An 18,759-nucleotide genomic window follows, 5' to 3' on the forward strand; every position below is an offset into this window, starting at 1 on the left:
GTATAAAAATGACAGCCTACAACAGCCATTACATTAGTTGCTTCCAAGCCCAATATCTCACCTCTCACTGCCACTTTGGTAGGTTTCAGGAATGCATGCATTCACATGAACATTGTAAATCTTTTTTTTTTTTCTCCTTTGTTTTAGTTTTTTTTTTTTTTAAAGAACAAAAAACCAAATCACAAAAAACAAAAAAAACAACCAAAAAAACAAAAAAACAAAACTATAAATCTGCCAACATGCCGGTAAAAACACTGACCGTTTGCCTCGAAAATCAAGTGTTCAAAATGATCCGCGAATATATAAAACAAAACAAACAAAAAAGAAAAACCATTCAAACAACTCCTACCTGATGAGACGTTCAAATAACGGCGTACACACGACAAAAAGAACAAACAAAAACAAAACGAAAAAAGCAACAAGCGCACCCCCCCCCCCACACACCCACCCACCCCCCGCAAAAATAACAAAAAAAAAATAAAAATAAAAACACCAACCCTTAAATATATATTTATATACACACCCGATCTGCTGCCCCCTCCCCCACCCGGTTTCTCCAGGTTCCAAATTCCCAGGGTGCAGGACCAGAGTTATGCTTTCAGTTAATATGGTCGTATAGGTTTAGATACTGTGGCAAAAAGGAAGGAGAGCTTTCGGGGGAGGGGGGGCGGGGGGGGCGGAGGGGGCGGTAATGGTTGGAGCAAAGGGTTGGTATGGGCGCGGGAGGGGCGGCGGGATGAGAAAACTAAGATGGCGGAAACAAGAAAGAGAAAAAGAAAGCCTTGCGCGAGAGGGAGAGTCGAACACGGGACAGGACTGAAGCAGGACGACATCCTCCACCTCCTCCGTCCCCAAAAAACCTCCCCATCCCAACTACCCCGCCAAGAAAATACATGATTTAGCTCCCTTGCAGTACAAATGGAAAGATAAGCGGTTTAAATCTTTGTATTTCCCGGTTTCTCTTTTTGTTTGTTTGATGAATATGCTGTTATTTATTTTTATTTTTTGTTTGTTTTGTTTATTTGTCGTCGTCGTTGTTGTCGTATCTTTTCTCGTTTGGAGTCTTCTTGTTCTGAGCTTCAGTCTCGCATCGTCAGTCTTCTTTGCAGCTCACGCAAACTGTGAAATAAGACAACCCCGGTCAGTTGTTTTGTTTTGTTTTTTTGTCAGAAAACATGCGATTCAACAAGCCGTTGGGATTTGCGCCCCCTTCCGCGGTCATTTTGGGGGCCTCGTTAGAACGTGCCCCGCCCACCACCTCAATACCGCCAGATTCTCCGCCCACTGCTTGTGACCCGATGCGCTCCATTTTTTCCCCCTCCTAACACCGGACCCACTAGTATTATACCGAAGCTAAGAGTTGGGTATGAGAACTGCTCTGCTGTTGGCCGCGCGGACCAGCACAAATCTTTGAAAAGAAAGGAATCAGCTTTGTTGTCCGTGCAGCGGATATCGCTCCGATGGCTGGGGCGGAGGTGGCTTCCGAACTTTCGATTGATCGGCTGTATTAAACTTACGGGAGATCGACGGAAAAGCACTTAAATGGGAGGACGAGCGTCTGTAATTTGGCAAACTGCCACGCGTCGCAGTTTGTAGGTTACCACGTTACTGTGTCGCTCCCAGAATGAGTCGAGAGACCTGTCCACCAACCAGCTCCGGAGTGGGCGCGGCAAGAAGCAGCTCATTTGCAATTAAAGCTGCACGCACACCAACAGCCCGGTGAGAACAGGGGGGGGGGGGGGTTTGAGGCATGTCAGAATGGCTAGAACGCATAATCTGAGTGTTTTTTTCAGCAAAAAAAAAACCCCCAAAAAAACCCTTCAAAGACATGTTTTGGGGACCTCAGAGACTTGGATTAACTCGTTGAAAAGGAGTAAACCAGTTATTTTATGGTTGTTCGTTATCATTGTTTTACTGAATCCAGAATAATTGGATTTCCAGAGGCACGCCCACTCAACTGTTTAAATGGGAGAAAGGGAAACTTCTGGGTTTAGAGGCTCTTTAATGACCCGTGCTGGGTGACTGTGAAATGGTAAAAAAAAAAAAAAATATATATATATATATATATATATATCCTATTTAAATCCATATATTCTAGTATACTCAATTAAGACAGATTGTAATGTTTAAACGTTGTACCACGCTTTTGTTACAACTCCATGTTAACTGCAGCAAATTGTGAAGTTGTGCAATTTCTATTTTAAGTAATGTGTAAGTATGTATTGGTACAAACAGCCTTTTTCGGTTCTGACTTGTCAGCTCCACAACGCCCTGAAGCGTCAGGAGTTTGTCACTTTGAACAGCTTTAAAGAGAGGGTTCAGACGCTGGGCAATGAAGCTGATGTTTGCAAGTGTTTTACCGCCTAGATTTCCACGTCTTTCGAGATATAAATGTTGTTTTATATTGTGTTGCCCTCCCTTTTATGATCTCATTATGTCATCAGTTACCATCGTCCTCTTTCTTGACCAGGTCTCTCTTGTAAAAAAAAAAATATTCTCAAACTCAATAAGACTAACCTGATAAAATAAAAATGAAGAGAGCCCGAAATCCTGTGCTAGAGAATACAACACGTGTACTTAAAATGTAACAACAGACAAAATATGATTGAATATAGTGTGATAGTATTACTGTCACATATATTACTGAATATATGTCAGAAATTAATACGTAATCTTCTGAAAACGCAATAGTGATTCTATGAATTCTCAAGTGCGTACGTACGTACTGACGTGGGGCCCCCGAGAGTCTCAGGAGCCCTGGTAGTTGGCCTGGAAACGGGCCGTTTCCTCGTAGATCAGCTCCTTGAGCTTCTCCTTGGGAAGGTCGTCCAGTTCCATGGTGAAGGTGAAAGGCTCCTCCGCCACGGGCTGCACACGCACACGCACACACACCTTAAACTTCTGCAAATATACCGCTGTGGTTGAATTCAGAGTGCATAAGAGTCCGACTGCTTTGATATTTTCGGCCAAACACTGTCCATGACGCCATGTTTCCCCTGCCTCGGACTGTTAAACTAAACAACGTTCAAGTCTCAGGTGAGTGAACGCTGCGTCTCGCTTAGTGAAAATAAACACCGGCTGGGAGACACACCACACACACACACACACACACACACACACACACACACACACACACACACACACACACACACACACACACACACACACACACACACACACACACACACACACACACCCACCCACCCCTTCAAACCCACTGTAGGTTTGACATGAAAACGCTGTGGATGTGACTACGGCTCCATTCGATGTGGGCCTTTAAAAATGTAATATTCTTATTAAATATTTGAGAAAATATTAAATATAGTGTGTGTCTGCATACCTCATCCGTGGGGTCGTAGTACTGCTCCAGGTACGGGTGGGCCAGGGCCTCCTCCACGCTGATACGCTTGATGGGGTTAAAGGTCAACATCCGGCCCAGCAGGTCCAGAGCTGTCGAGACGGATCAAGAACATTTATTGGTCGAGGCGCTCGACTGACTGTGTAACGGCAACAAGTACAACTTTTTATTTTTCCAACCATGCTGACGGTATATTTATCCTAGCTCCTCTCGGGATTTTGGGAGTTGTCGCTGCTTGGTCAGAGGTTTGGTGACCCCCTCCTTTACTCCACTAGACTGTGCATGATCATAAGAACAACAAGAAGCTGAAAATGCTGGTACTGCTTTGCCTTCTGTGGACTGATTCCCGTGCAGTGAGGTAACACTAAATTCAGTACAGCTCGAGTCACGCTTCCTCATTTAACCTTTTATATTAATATCTACAATTATGTTTGGTGTCTTTTGAATGTTGAATAGCCTTTTAAAGCCGTTTGAGAGCTGCCTACAGTACAGTCTGGCTGCATTGGCTCAACAGCAACATCCACTGGTCGCTGATGGCATGACAAGTTATTCAGCCGCACCGCGGGAGGAGACATGAAAGCATAATAATGTCTTGCCTCGTAGTACATTTTGTAATTAACAGGAGCCGGCGGCTTTTTCGAAAGGCAATCTCTCTTTGTTTTCATTAAACTAAAAAAATAAAAAAAAGAGGTCAAGCCCTGCTTGTCGCTTGTACACACACCAATGTGGGCGAATAAGACACATTTGTGGACTTCTGGTTAAAAATCAGAAGGGAGTCGGATAAAATATTTGCCTCTCCTTAAAACCAGGCTCAACTTCCATAATACTGAGACAGCGTTTCCCTCATGTTTTCACAGCGCACAATTTTACAAGTCTATGTTACCGATGCAATGTTTCTTCTCTTTAACAACTAGTAAACTTTAAATGAGCCGTTTTTATTGAGCCACTCGGCTTAAGATGGAGAGTCTTAAAGTACAATGACGACTTACATAAGAGTAAAGAGGAAGAAATACACTACCGCCAATGAACTTCTTACTTTTTGCCTGACTATCTCGTCTTTCTATTCTGCTCTATAATCGCCACGAAATCAAATTTAATAAAAAAAGAAAGAAAGGAAGAAGAATCTTGTTGGTTGATCGTGCCAGAGCTCACTGTACCTTTGGCATCGGCCTTTGGGAAGAGTTTGTCCCAGGGGATCTTGGGCTTCTCGGGCAGGGACTGCAGGTAGTTCCTGGCTTTCATGTTGATGATGCAGTTCAGGTCCTCCTGAGACGGGGAGCCCAGGATCCCTGAGGGAAAGAGGCGCGTCACTCCAGGGTTTCCAGCAGAGCACTCCCAGCAGGGCTTGTTTCAAACGCCCTCTTGGTGCCACCACTCATTTTATCCTGCGCGGTGCTCTCTACACACCGAGCAGCCACGACATTAAAACCACCGACGGGTAAAGTCAATAACATTGCTCATCTCCTTCCAATGGCACCTGCCAAGGGGTGCGTGTTCCCGGTATGCAGTGGGGAGGGACGCCACTATGAGCAGTTTTTCCTACCAGTTAATAAACTCATGACAACACCGGGCATTTTGCCATGGGGGTGGGAGCAGTTTAAAGATCTCCTATGGCTTCCTCTCCTCCTGTGATAAGCAGACTGTGCTGCGACTCTGCTGCGCATGTACAAGTACCAGTGCCAGTAAATATTGACAATGTCAGCGCTGACACGCAAACATTACCTAATTACCTAATTTTATTTCTATATACAGTGGTACCTCGACATACGACTGTAATTCGTTCTATAAGAACGGTCGTATGTCGAAGCAATTTTTCCCATATAAATTATGAAATCATGACTGACAGCTGACTGGCCGCCGACGCGCCAACTGCAAATTTCCACGGTCGTATCTTGGAGCAGTCGGTCGCAAGTTGATACAAATTTTCGCGACTATCGCTACTCGTATCTTGGATTAGTCGCAAGTAGATGCAGTCGTAAGTCGAGGTACCACTGTATTAGAAAAAGCAAAACGAATCATTCGTTTTTGATACAACTAAAATTCTATCCATATTTTGACATTTTACACACAATGAGAATTGCTACCAGCTTTGCAGTGTACCATCTGATGTGCTTTACAAAAATATTTAGAAATAAATTCCGTCTAATACAGAAATAAAATTTCAATTCTCCTCCTTTTTTTCTGTGAACAAGATAAACATTTACTGAACTTTGAAAAACTTGAAAAAAATATGAAATAAATAACTATAATAACTTAAACATATTACTTTTATTAACAAATTGTGTTGACCTTTTTTTATTTGCCCGGTTCAAATTTGCGGCACAATTGACAAGTATCCAGTTTCATCACCAAATTCTGATGAAGTGAGGTTAGAAACGGATGGAAATTCATGACTAATAATGTTAAAAAGGTACAAAGATAAGGCTTCACGCCTAATTTGAAGACCGAGGAGGGGAGGAAAACAGGAAGTAGATAAGAAAGCAAACAAGCTGCGGCACAAGATGAATAAGCCGGATAAACTGTGTACGGCCCATTTTGCTGCCAGTTGAAGCAATTTGCTGCTACTATCTGCATTACAAACACAGCCCTAAAAACAATCCTGTTTCTAGGGTTAGGTGTTGCTGGAAATGGGATAACAGAGCCTCAAATATGGAATGACACAAATTTTAAAACCTTCTCTACAAATGTGGTAAATTTAGTGATTTACAGTTTTTCTTTTAAGATCTTCCAATTGGTGTGCAAAGTGTATATTGCAAACTACAACACAATATAAAATAATATTGCCAAGTTGTAGTTTTTTTTCTTTGAACAAAAATTAAACCATATCACTAAGCCCTTGTTGAAAAACTGTAGCTGCATGTTAAACCAGTTTGTTAGTCAGTTAAAATAACAAATGGAATAAACACTGTGGGCTTTGTAAAGATAACGGGAGATGCTTCATGGAGGAGCAGGTTGTTGACACGACTCACCCAGTATGTGGTTTAGCTGGTCCAAGTAATGCTTCCCTGGGAAGATGGGCCTGTTGGACAGCATCTCAGCCAGGATGCAGCCCACCGACCAGATGTCGATGGACTTGGAGTAGCCCTGAGAGAGAGAGAGAGAGAGATGAGAGAGAGAGAGAGAGAGAGAGAGAGAGAGAGAATCACTTTGTATGTCCAGGCGATCTCCTGCTGGTTTGTCATGCCAAAAGAGATGCTGCAAAAATGACAATAATATGCATTATAATATCTATAATATATTCAATGCATTAACAAAACCAGGCATGGATAGGGTTTTTGTTTCTGATACGTCCTCTATACCTACACCGTTTCTTGCGCAACCACAGCGTAACAGAAATAATCTTGCGCCAGTTACATAAGCTCAAACACGGACCAACCTTTGAGTTGAGCATGATTTCGGGGGCCCTGTACCAGCGTGTGGCCACATACTCGGTCAGGAAACCCGTGTGGTCGTGCTCTGGATCGGCTATCCGTGCCAGGCCAAAGTCACAAATCTGGAAATGAGACGAGGAGGAGGCAGGAGTCAGAGGGTTCACAGGTTGTTTTTTTTTTTAGTTTTTTTTTTTTACTACAATGTGCTGCAGGATGCAAACGTCCAATGAAGCCCCCACAATCCGCTTCCTTCCTTGACGATGGTGAGAGAGCAGGCAGGACTAAGGCTGGGTATTACATTCTTTAATATCGCTGTGGATGCCTTGAGTTTAATCGTTTCCTTAACGTTAAATTTTCCATTTTGCTCACACTAGAAATACAGAGTTTAAAAGGTGCAGTGTGTAGAATTGAAAGAACAGACTTGGCAGAAATGGAATACAATAATCATGAGTAGGGGTGTGTGATATGACCATATTCGATTGTGAATGATTGGAATGTCTCCACGACTTGTCCTTACAGAGAGATGGTTGGTATGGCGCTACAGTGCACATTCTAGCAGTTGCGGTTCTATGGCTCTCACACGCATCCAAAGTCTGTGATTTGTAAATCAGGAGGTGCCGGAACGCTGCTGCTCCAGCAGATCCTCCTTACATTTCCCTGTAAATTCAAACTAGCTGCACAACAAAGGTTCGGCCACTGTAGTGAGACCAGTCCACGTTTTTGAAGGTCTCTGGTCTCGTCCTCAGACTGCCTGTGCATTGTCTGATTTATTCGTTATTATTATTACTCTGATTGGATGAAAAAATCCCTGCTTGAATTGCAACCTAGGGTTGAGCCATATGTCAATTTTCCTACAGTCGCTTAATTAGGCGTTTGAAAAGGATAGCAAAATAAAAAAATAAATTTAGAAAAAAGGATCAAATGGTGTCATTATGCCCGAGAAAGCCTGTCCGGGTCTGCGTCTCTGCTTCCCGGAGGCGGTAGTAACACCCCTGGGACTGTCTCCCCCATCCCCCCCGGTAACAGGTGTGTGTGTGTGTCCTGCATCGTTCCTCCGATATCTAAACTGAACCAGAGAAAGCCAATTTCAGAATGAGCTGGAAACTGAGTTGACGGGGATTTATTTATTCTTTTTTGAGAATTCCTCCAGACGGGGAGAAAAGCACTGGGCGCGGTGAAAGCAGCGACACTGAATACCAGTTCCTCTTCAGCTTTGAATTTACAGGTCATTTAGATAAGCAAAATAAGAGGATGGCGGGTGTCCTGCGCTGAGCGCCCTTGGCTACATGGATGGGCTTGCGGCTGGGTGGGGCGTGTGGCCCCACCTGCGGTTCGGGCAGGGTGTCTGTCTGTTGGCGTGGGGCCTGGCTCCGGGCCGGCGGTCCATGCCTGGCACCCGCAACCCGGATTCTGCGCCTGCATGTTCGGGAGGGTTGTATGTGTGCGCCTCAGGGACACAGGGTCTCCTCAAGCTCTCTGGGACTGGCTTATGCTCCTCGGGGCCGGGCGTAGCTCCACAGGCTTCTGGCTTCTCTGAGCTGGGGGAGGGGGGGTCTTCTGAGGCTGCAGGGCGGGGTGCTCGGGGCTTTCCTGCGGTCGTGTAATGTCTATATGGCTGTGGGACTCAGAGGTAGCCTTGGGCCTCTGCTGCTTGGAGGTGTGAAGATATAATACAGACCCTATACACCAGGACCGATCTGGACAAGTCACGTACACTCACCAGTGAACGGACCAACGTACGCACGCACACCCTCATGGTTACATCCCTCTCCTTTCGTTCCTCATATACTGGCATAACTATGACAGGAAGAGGCCAGGTGCACAATTGCTGTTCCAGTTTTCCTGGACTAAATTGACTCGGTTTTATCGATACATGTTGTCCTATGATGTTTCTGTTTTTCCATGTACATGTTGGTGTTCGTTTCTAGGTTTATATGTCTCTCCCGCGGGGACTCTCCCTCTCTTGGAGTGGTGATTAATTGTTTAAAGACCAAAACATGTGCAACAAGAAGAAACTGTGCTCTTATTCTCCAGGTCGTCCACAGGACAGAGTTAATGCAACAGTTCTTGATGATGAAAGAATGAATAATGAAGAATGAATAAAGAGTGTCATTGCAGGTTGAGAAGTTGAACTCCACTTGCAGACTAACTCTGTCCTAGATGCAACGGTACAAATACTCTGTGTTGTATGCCCAGCATGCTGACAGCAGAGGTTAGGGAGAGAAAAAGAGAACACACAAAAAGGGCACCATGGACATCAAGGGGCAGGTGCTGAGGCACCCTCCCCCCCTCCTTTGCACGTTCCCTTTTGTCCCCAGTGTCCCATGACGCACCACAGCGTCTCCCTGTTGCTATGCGACTTAATTTAGTAAAAACTGGATGTTTAAATACTTGTAAATAATAATAAAATTAAATAAAAATAAATCCTGCACTTGTTTTATGGAGGGACTATTTCGTGACCATACTTATGACCCAGTTTATTGTTATAAAAATTATTTTTCCCCATTTGTGATAAATTTTTATTCATACGTTTTTTTTTTGTTTCCCTTTTACAAAGTTTAGTTTTTTTTATTACCTGTGGACATTTATTTAGTTGCTACATTTATTTAAAATAGGTGCACGGCAGAGACAATGAAGACAATAACATTAGTGTTAAATAAATGTAAATTTAGGTTCAGCAATTAAGCAAATTTGTGTCTCTTGTTATTATTACGTTGTTGTATTTTATCAGGTACCAAAAACAAAAAACTCAAACAAGATATCGGCTTTATATATCAGCTTTCGGCCACCCCACTCTCTAAATATCGGCATTGGCCAGTGTAAACCCATATCGGTCGACCACTAATTAGTACTTTTAGCAGCTCCCCAAAGCTGCTTTCACACATGCACTCCAGACAATGTCCAAACCTGATTATCGGGACGTTATCTGGATTTACCCTTTCACGCACAAAAAAAACAAAACCTGGAAATTATTTGTTTGGTTAGGGTTGGGGTGGCGGAGCCTGGGTTAGAGCGTGCAGGAGGCAGGATGTGACGCAATGATGCTGCGAAGTTTTACAGCACACCCAAGATACGCCATGTATTTGAACGTATCCGCAATATAAATGAGAGTGGAAAGGAACCCTAAACAAAGCAGAAAGGAGTACGCAGCAGTAGGCTTGGGCAACCGTACAAAATTCCAATCACCCTTCTGGAACGGGGAGACCGCGTTTGCAACATTAAACATGCGTGCGTGCGGGGGCGGCCCGTGAACATAGAACGTAATTTAATGTTGCAAATGCAGTTGCCCTGTTCCAGAAGTGCAGGATTTATTATTTACAACAAAAGTATTTCCACAAAAGCATCCAGTTTTCACTAAATTCACAGCAACAGGGAGACTCCACTGCCCCGACAGTGGAGACGCGCAGGTTTTTTTTGGAACGGTCCCTTAACTCAGTTGTTTAAAAATGTTGTTTCATACATGTAGGAAACAAACAAAAATAAATTGATCTAACATTAAGACTTACTGCATGCACCGCTGTCTGGAAGGTGGGGGGGGGACAAAGAAAACAAAACTCTCCTCCTATTCTGAGTTAGGTTAACATTTTTCATTTTCCACACAAGTAAGAAACTCAGAAAGATAAAGATTTATTTTGTTTCCTATGATTATATTATATGTTGCTATATAATTATCATCACAAGATCTGCATATAGAGCAGCACGCAAGTGTGTGGGGGTGGGGTGGCCTCCTCCCAGTGATCAGAGCTGTGCTGCTCTGTTTGCCCCCAGCGGCAAAATGCCTAGAACTGGAGCCGGGGGTCCATGTGCCTTTTCTTTCTTTTTTTTTTTCTTTGGAGGACCTGCCACTTTTAAAGTTTCTGTACAGGATTGTGGAGGGGGAAGTGAGATCTGGAGTAGTTTCTCAACAGCGCTGAGCAGAGAGGGCGAGAGCCTCCGCCCCCTCTCTCCCTCTCCGCTCCAGTTATAGAACAGAGTAAACTGCACTTACACCATTTCAACGCTCTCGTTTGTCCCTTCGGGGGGGGGGGGGGGGGAAGTAATAATTCTGACATCAGTGTCAGCCACAATCGATGGAGCCGATAAGACCATTTCATTGGAAATCTGCCCAAGCCTACGCAGCAGCTACGCTCCATGCACGAAGATCCGCACAAAGGTAAATAACTTTGATGGAGATAGAGCGCATGATAAACATCATCAACACGCGACTTTCAGAAGACTGGTGGTAACTTTGAACAATAAAGTTCAAAAGAATCCAATAAACTTGGGTCGGTTGAAATCATTTCTCATGCAAATCTATTAGCCATGAGGAGCGCACGCACGCACACGCACACGCACACACACGTTTTGTCCCCCCCCGGCGCATCTTGACCCCTCGGACTTTCCATCCACCAGACAAATTTAACCCCACCTTTAGGCTCCTGAATGTTGATTGGCCTGAGGCGGCCATTTGTTTTGACAATAGACTTCATCTTTCTTGAGCCAATAGTACCATCGTCTGCAAGGGTCTTAAAGTTGGTTGCTAGGAGTAGCGCGACCCACTATCATAAATCTTTTGGTAATGCGCCCTCTTTATGTCAACCGGATGCAACATGTGGCAGTCGATTTTGTAGAGCAAACTGGACTTGGGAACCAAGTTTTGTGAAAATTAGACCAAGTGCTCAGTAGATATGCCCACTTGCCATTAATGCGGCAATGTGCCAATACGTTTGCACTTGTAGCGACTACATCGAGAGGCATTTCAAAACTCAAAACAAAAGCTTTTAAAAGAGGGCAGTGCAAGGAATAAAACAAAGATGGTCTTGTTGGAATTGAACAAATGGCCTCGGAGGAGATGTCCAAGATAGTTTTACAGAAAATTTAAAATGGCGGAAAATCTGATCGGTGGAAGTCTGGTATCAGATATTGCGACATTGCCATGTAAAAAGTGCAGATTTGGCCTGTTCGTAGCGCGAGACGCATGGTCTGATTGGTTATCTTAGATCTCGAGGACTGAGACCAATGTCTATGAATGTGCCGAACTGTGTAAAAAGCGACTGGTGGGAACACGGTGAACTAGAACAAGTGGCGGAATAATAATCCAACGTAGAAAAACAATAGGGTATTTACACCTTCAGTGCTTGACATCCTAATAAATACATTTAAAAAAAGTCTACGTCCAGACTCTACAGGCTCTACCAGCAGCACATGCCCCGCACAGCGCACCACGGCCTGGGAGGGAGCACTGGGTCTCACCAGGGGGCAGTGCAGAGGTTCGGTTAAAACAATCACTTAATTTGCAGTTATTTCCATTTTTTTGGGGGGCTGCTTTCTTAAATCTCACAAAAGATAGAGTGAATTATCCTGTCTTTTATAGCCATCCAACCTCCCGGGTCTGGGTCTCTGCTCCCCGGAGGGGGGGGGGGGGGTGGAGGCGGGGGGCCGCGATTGGACGATTGAAATTTTGCACGATCGCCCAATTGTAATAGATATTCCAACTTATGTGTTTTTTTCAGAAATATATCACAAATATTCGAATGAAGAAGAGTCATACTGCAGAAACAACGGTTCCATTGATGCAATGGTACAAAACAAACCGGCAAAAAGGTGAAAAACACTGCTGTGCAGTATTTGCCCCAAAGTTTCCTGATCTTCGTTTGAGTGTATCATTAATTCCAACTCATCGCATTAGACCCACAGGAGAATTACAAGGTCGCTAACGCAAAGAAAGCAAAGCAGATTTTTGCGGAATGGAATGCAAAGAAAAGGCCCACACATGCCTTCTGTTCTTCACCCAGCACACATAATTGAACTAATCCAAGGATTTCTTCATTAGCTGCTCATAATGCATTGTTCTGTGGGCTTTGGTATCATGGGAAACAGGTTTGGTTCATTGCACTCGAAAGAAAACCTCAACCCTCCCTCCCTGTAATCGTGTTCATATTTTCAAGAGAACAACAGAATCTTTTTTTCTTTTATTCTCAAAGGTTTAACTCAGATTACTTATCGGGTTGAATGATCATTACATTAAAACAATCAGTGCGTAGGCCAATCACTCTCTCCTTTATTTATCTTATCCTTTATTACTTAAAGACAACATTTAACCAGCACGTTAACCTAAATTCCAAAGGGTATCTTGACTCGCATCAAGAACATCACACACACACACACACACACACACACACACACACACACACACACACACACACACACACACACACACACACACACACACACACACACACACACACACACACACACACGATACCGCTGGAGCCCACCTAATAACAATGAACAGCAAATAAGACTATGAACCTACGACAGGTTTCCTTTGTCCCATTCACACCGAAAGCAGCATGATGTGACCTGAACCAGACAACATTCTTTCAGGGAAGCGCGCTGAACAGCAAAGGCCACAAGCGCTATAAATCCAGGCGCAAGGACGGCATTGCGAGATTAACAACCCAAAGTTGGGAAGCAGAATAAGCAGCGTTCCCCTTTAACTTTCTATAAAGGATGGGCGCGATAATAAAGACGGTTAAATGGCTGGAAAATCTTTACAGACTTTTACTTTGTCGACGAACAAGCAGCCTTCAATGCGGCGCTCGGCTCCATTCAAACCATCACCCGTACACCACATTCCTGGGATGTTTTTGCACCTTGTTGAGCTGATAACAACATGCCAGCTGGCCAACAGTTGGCATCCCTGTTCGCTATAAGTGCTCTGAGCTTTTCCCCTCACTTGAAACAAGAGTCGGACATAATTGCATTACCTTAGATACCATCGTATTTGTGGGCATGCATACTCTGGGTTAAGCAGATGGTATTCCGGCCCTGAGACAATTAAAAAAATCTCATTAAGGCCCACCCAGGAAGAGGCAACGTTGATTGATTTTACGCTCACTTTTTGACCCAACTTCCCAGAAGCGAAAAGTCTACAGGGAATCTACCGAGAACTTAAAAGCGCAACATGATCTTGAGATTATTTACAGGTATATACAGATAGAGCTGTCACAATTATTAATCCTGCCTGATCACAAGTATTTGAGCAGATTTCAAACTTTTTGTAAAACCGTTTGATTGCACAATATGTTTCTAGATAGAGAAAAGATTCAGTAATAATTCAGTATGTACGTAGCTATAGTAAATAGTAATGATTTAGACCTAATAAATGTATCTTGTGCGTATAATTGCACTTTGTATATTTTTTTTATATATTTGGTTATTTCTGTTCTGTATTTTGGGTCATATCTGTATATTCTGCAGTTTATTTTTTTATTTCATACTAGTTGTCTGGAGTGAAAGGGACCAATCCGCACCAGGACAAATTCCCTGTATATGAAAAAAGATGTTCATGGTGGAATAAACTGATTCCTGATTAAAAAAAAAAATAATAAGCCCTATAAATAATAATTTTCATTGTGAACGTCATCATCGGTGTGTGTGTGCGTGCTGACCTTCAGGTCGCAGGTGGTGTTGATGAGCAGGTTGGAGGGCTTGAGGTCACGGTGCAGCACGTTGGCAGAGTGGATGTACTTGAGGCCTCTGAGGATCTGGTAGAGGAAGTAGCAGATGTGGTCGTTGCTCAGCCTCTGGGACTTCAGCAGCTTGTACAGGTCGGTCTCCATCAGGGTCTGCACGATGTAACTGTGGGGGGCGACGGCGGGTCAAGGCAGACAACACAGAGGACAGGGCCGCACACGGGTCGACGCCACCTGTAACGGCATGTGCACATCCACCTGTCTGGCTTAAAGAGTCTCTCTGGTCCATTCGTCCTGTCGTGGTGACTAGTAGGGCATGACTTATGACATTAAGTTGTGTAGAAATGATATACAAGGCTCTGCTATCCTCAATAAATAACTTAACAGTATAACCACAGCATAAATCTTTGCATTTAAAAAGACAGCTGGTGGTAGAAAACCCCGACACACCCAGTTACTCAATTTCAAGTCTGTAATCTGATCTCTCCTCTCTGGAGTACTTAAAACTACAATCAACTCCGAGTGCAAGGAAATAATTATACCTGTTTAAATTTTGTAGTTCAAATTATGCCGCCATCAAAATCATCACTGCAAACAAATGTTTTCCCAAAGGCTTCACTTTTCAAAAGCCCCCCCGAGGAAGCTGTTTTTGTATCACAGATTTGGCCTTTAAAAGAAAAGAAAGAAATGACGGACTCTTGGGTACACCACGTACCAAAGAAACACATCAAGGCATCATTTGTGAGGTCAGTTGCTTTGTTCAAGATCAGTATCAACTACAGAACTTCTGGTATTGTGACATCTCCCCCTGTAACAGCCATAAACACGTGATTCAAATAAATTTGACTTGACTGAATGCAAAGAATTTTACTACCAAATAAACACGAGCGAATATATAGTAACTGCTGAAAGAGAGCTATTCAACCCTGTAGTCAGGAGTGTCATCCATAAAAAAACTAAAAAAGTTAAAACATTGTGTAACAATCTATATCAGCAAAATAAATAAATAAATAAATAAATAAATTTGTATTTCGCTTCAAATCAGGAGTCTAGCAGAGCAGAAGCAGATGTACCTGCACCTGGGCAATCTGATTGCTGCTACATGCAGGGATTTCTAATAGTTGCACTTTAGGTGAACCGTCGTCTCTGGGGCCAAACTGCGGGTTTTAAACACGCCGCCTGTTTTCTCAAGTAGCAGCAATGACCGTGACAACGTGTTTTCATCCGTGAGAGAACCCTTTGTGCGGGACTTGTCAGCGTGACCACTCTGATTTGAGGAAACAAAGTGACTCCCCCCCACACAAACACACAGAAAGAAAACACCTACTAATGTCGACACGCCCATCACTCACTCAACACGCCAGTAGTGCCCTGTAGCGCCTGGTACATTAAATTGTTTTTTTCCTAAATCATGATCAAGTCTAAATTTATGTCTGTGTTAAAGGGGGCCTATTAAGAAAATTTCACTTTTTTCGTACTTATGCACAGAACATTTTGGTCTCCGTTGGGCCTACTAACACGCAGAATGTGAAATAAGAAAACCCAGTGAGTTCTTTGTGAGCTGCCTATTAAAAAAAACAAAAAAAACATGCGATTCAACAAGTCGTTCAGATTTGCGACCCTTTCCTACAGGACACGGGGCCTTAGTAGAATTAGAACCGTCCTCCATCCGAGTGACTCCACCCACGGCTGGAGAAATAACAAACGCTGCCAGCCCCCCCATGGGAACTGCTCTGTTGGCTTCACAGACCAGCACAAATATTTTGGAAAAAAAAAAGGAATTTATACCAACTGCAATATAAGACTGCAGATGAGGGAAATGGAAATGTAAGTATTTAAAAAATAACCCCGGTATAAAAAAAACAAACAAACAAAACGGTGAGGATATGCGGTAGGTTGACTACGTACGCAGCACCCCACGTCCGCCGCGTGTTTCTCCAAACAAAACCAATAAAAACAAGTGTTTTTATTGTAGATGTATTTATTTTATGTTTGCTAACTGAACAAAACAGGGCTGCGCGGTGTCCCCCCACAAGGCCCCCGTTAGGTATAAAAACATTAAAATGCCAGGTCTGAAATATTTGTCAGCTTAATTTAAAAACTAGAGTTATGGTATGATAATATCATATACATTACCGTACAGGTCAATGTGATCCGACTCTTTTACATGGGGCTCTGGTGTTGCCATTTCACACAGGTAAAGAGTGAAATTCCCTGCGATCACGGCGATTAAATATTCCTCCCTAATGGCCGGGCCTCGGCACACGCAGCAACTTGGTCCGTCTCCTTGGAATAAGGATACACATCCCTCATGCACTCAATGCGGCGCGCTCTGAGGATGTCGTTGATGCCGATGATGTTCTCGTGATGGAAGCGCAGCAGGATCTTGATCTCCCTCAGTGTGCGCTGGCAGTACGTCTGGTGCTCAAACGGGCTGATTTTCTTGATGGCGACACGCTGGTTGGTCACGTTGTCCAGGGCAGAGCTGTACAAGGCGAGGGGGAGCGGGGCGGGAAAAAATAAATAAATAAAAGGGGAAAAAAGCTCAAGTTACATACTGCAGTAAGAATGTGCTGATAATAGCATGAGAACTTGAGCTAATACTTGTCTGAAATGAGGCATCACAGATTTCCCCCCTCCCCCCAGCGCCTGGCACGAATCCAGAACCCGAAAAGAAAACAAGCCGCAAAACCGGCGTCGTACTTCTTTGTGTTATTTTAAGGTGACGTGAACGAGGTGTGCGTCTACGTAAAGGGAAAGTGTGTGTTTATGAGGAAGGCCTGCTCACTGTGACCAGCCGGGCTGGAAGGTGGTAGAATGGCGGCAAGGAATAACCTTCGAGGGAATGCTTGTTTCAACAATGATAGCGACGGTGACACACAACATCCAAATCTGATTTTCATATTCTCTGTCATCTGAACTTAAATCCTCATGAGTAGACCCTGTGAGTCTAGATCATCATTATACAGATCCCAGTCATCATACAGCTACCATGCAAACACTTGTGGCAGTTTGCAGAACTAGAACAGGTCGAATCAATGGTGGGAATAATCCCAATACTAGTGAAGTCCTATCAAAGGTTTGTTTTTTTGTTTAAGTATCCGCACATATAGCAATGGAGACGATAAGCTTCATTGTTATTGTTCGACATTCGTAGAAATGTGAAGCGACGTGAGTATTCCCTCCGAGTTCCGTCCTGTCCCTAACGGAGACAGGTCGGGATAATCCAACGCACACTCCCGTGGAATCGGTGCGTGCGTGCGTGCGCTGCACCTCCCCCCCCGTGCACGCTCCTGTCTTATCGAGATTCCTGCGCTTTAGCAGCGTTACGGAAAGCAACAGGAGACTGCCCGACATGTCCACACAGGGCTGTGGATCACAGCCTCCACATCTTGGGGAAAGGCCCTCCTGACAACCGGCGGGGTTCGCCTTACTGCATGCAGCTGCAGCATCGGCCACCAAAAGTCAGGGGGGGGGGGGGGTCAGTGAAAAATAAAAGCCGCCGGGGTTTGGGGGCAAGAAAATAAAATAAAACTCGGCTCTGAAAGTCGCACGACGTTGAGTCGTTAGGTGCCACTTCGGAGCATTTCCCCCTGGTTGCCAACGGGGTCCTGCGTAATCAGCCCCGTTGTTTCCTGTATGTTTTTGCAAGCTCATAGCCACGCCTGTAGCCTGTAGCCTGTAGCCCGTAGCCGATAGCCAGTAGTCTGTCGCCCGTAGCATACATCACGTAGCATGTAGCCTGTAGCGGCTAAACACATTAACCCGTTAGCTGCGAGCTGTGGAGGCTTAGCTGGCGAAATGTTTGTCGCTTATCTGGACACACACTGATTTAGTGCGTGTTAACGGCCGTGTCCACCCAGTTACACCGACCGCCTCCGCCCATTCCGCTGACATCCGTTAGGAATTCGATCCTCCCGCAACGGCGAAAGAACAATAAAACACATCTCACCAGACCATCCCGTACGCCCCCTCCCCGATGTACGACAGGTTGGTGTAGCGGGGACCCACGTCGAACGCCTGGCCCTTCACCAGCTCGGAGGCGCTCTTGGTGCCCGCGGCCCCGCTCGCCGCGTCGGCCCCGGCCGCGGCCCCGCTCCCGGAGCCCGGGTCCGCCGCCGCCGCCGCCGCCGCAGTGCCGCACGGATCCGCCATGCTTCGCTCCGCCGAAAAAAAGCAACCGAATCGCGGTGTCCGTCGACGTGTTCGGGCTCGGGCTTCTTCTTCCTACTCCTCCTCCTCCTCCTGCTCCTCCTTCTTCTTCTTCTCCCCGGCGCGACGCGGTGATCGGACTCGGTTCGTCCAAGAGCTCCCTGTCGACCCGGGCGGATGGTGCGGACGGGTAAGAGTAAAACGGGTCTATCGCTCTCACTCCGCGCTGGGATGGAAATGGACTCGATCGCGGCGCCCAGCGGTAAAAAAAAAAAAAAAAAGTTCGTTCCGTCAGCCGGGGCCGTCCCGGCGCGGCGGCTGTAACGCGGGGGGAGAGCGGAAGCACCGCCCGCGCCGCTGCGCTGTGACAGCAGACCGCGCGCCCCCCGATGCCAGCAGAAGCGCCGCCCTACCCCCCCCC

At 45.0% G+C, this 18,759-nt stretch overlaps 1 protein-coding gene across 2 annotated transcripts; it reads right to left on the reverse strand.

Annotated features, from left to right (window-relative positions):
• Positions 1 to 883: 883 nt before the first annotated feature.
• mapk3 (mitogen-activated protein kinase 3) lies at positions 884 to 18,464 on the reverse strand. Of its 2 annotated transcripts, none has more exons than XM_080009949.1 (9): positions 18,139 to 18,464; positions 16,489 to 16,671; positions 14,163 to 14,352; positions 6,735 to 6,851; positions 6,328 to 6,442; positions 4,516 to 4,647; positions 3,341 to 3,450; positions 2,727 to 2,868; positions 884 to 1,119 (listed from the first exon to the last, which is right to left on the reverse strand). In XM_080009949.1, exons 1-8 carry the CDS (start codon positions 18,339 to 18,341, stop codon positions 2,749 to 2,751), a joined length of 1,170 nt encoding a protein of 389 aa, XP_079866075.1. In that variant the 5' UTR covers positions 18,342 to 18,464; the 3' UTR covers positions 884 to 1,119; positions 2,727 to 2,748. The 2 variants fall into 2 exon arrangements, with proteins under 2 accessions (XP_079866075.1, XP_079866074.1); XM_080009948.1 differs by having other exon boundaries at positions 2,723 to 2,868.
• Positions 18,465 to 18,759: the final 295 nt, after the last annotated feature.

Source organism: Zeus faber (assembly GCF_960531495.2).
Source record: "Zeus faber genome assembly, chromosome: 11".
NCBI classification, from domain to species: domain Eukaryota; kingdom Metazoa; phylum Chordata; class Actinopteri; order Zeiformes; family Zeidae; genus Zeus; species Zeus faber.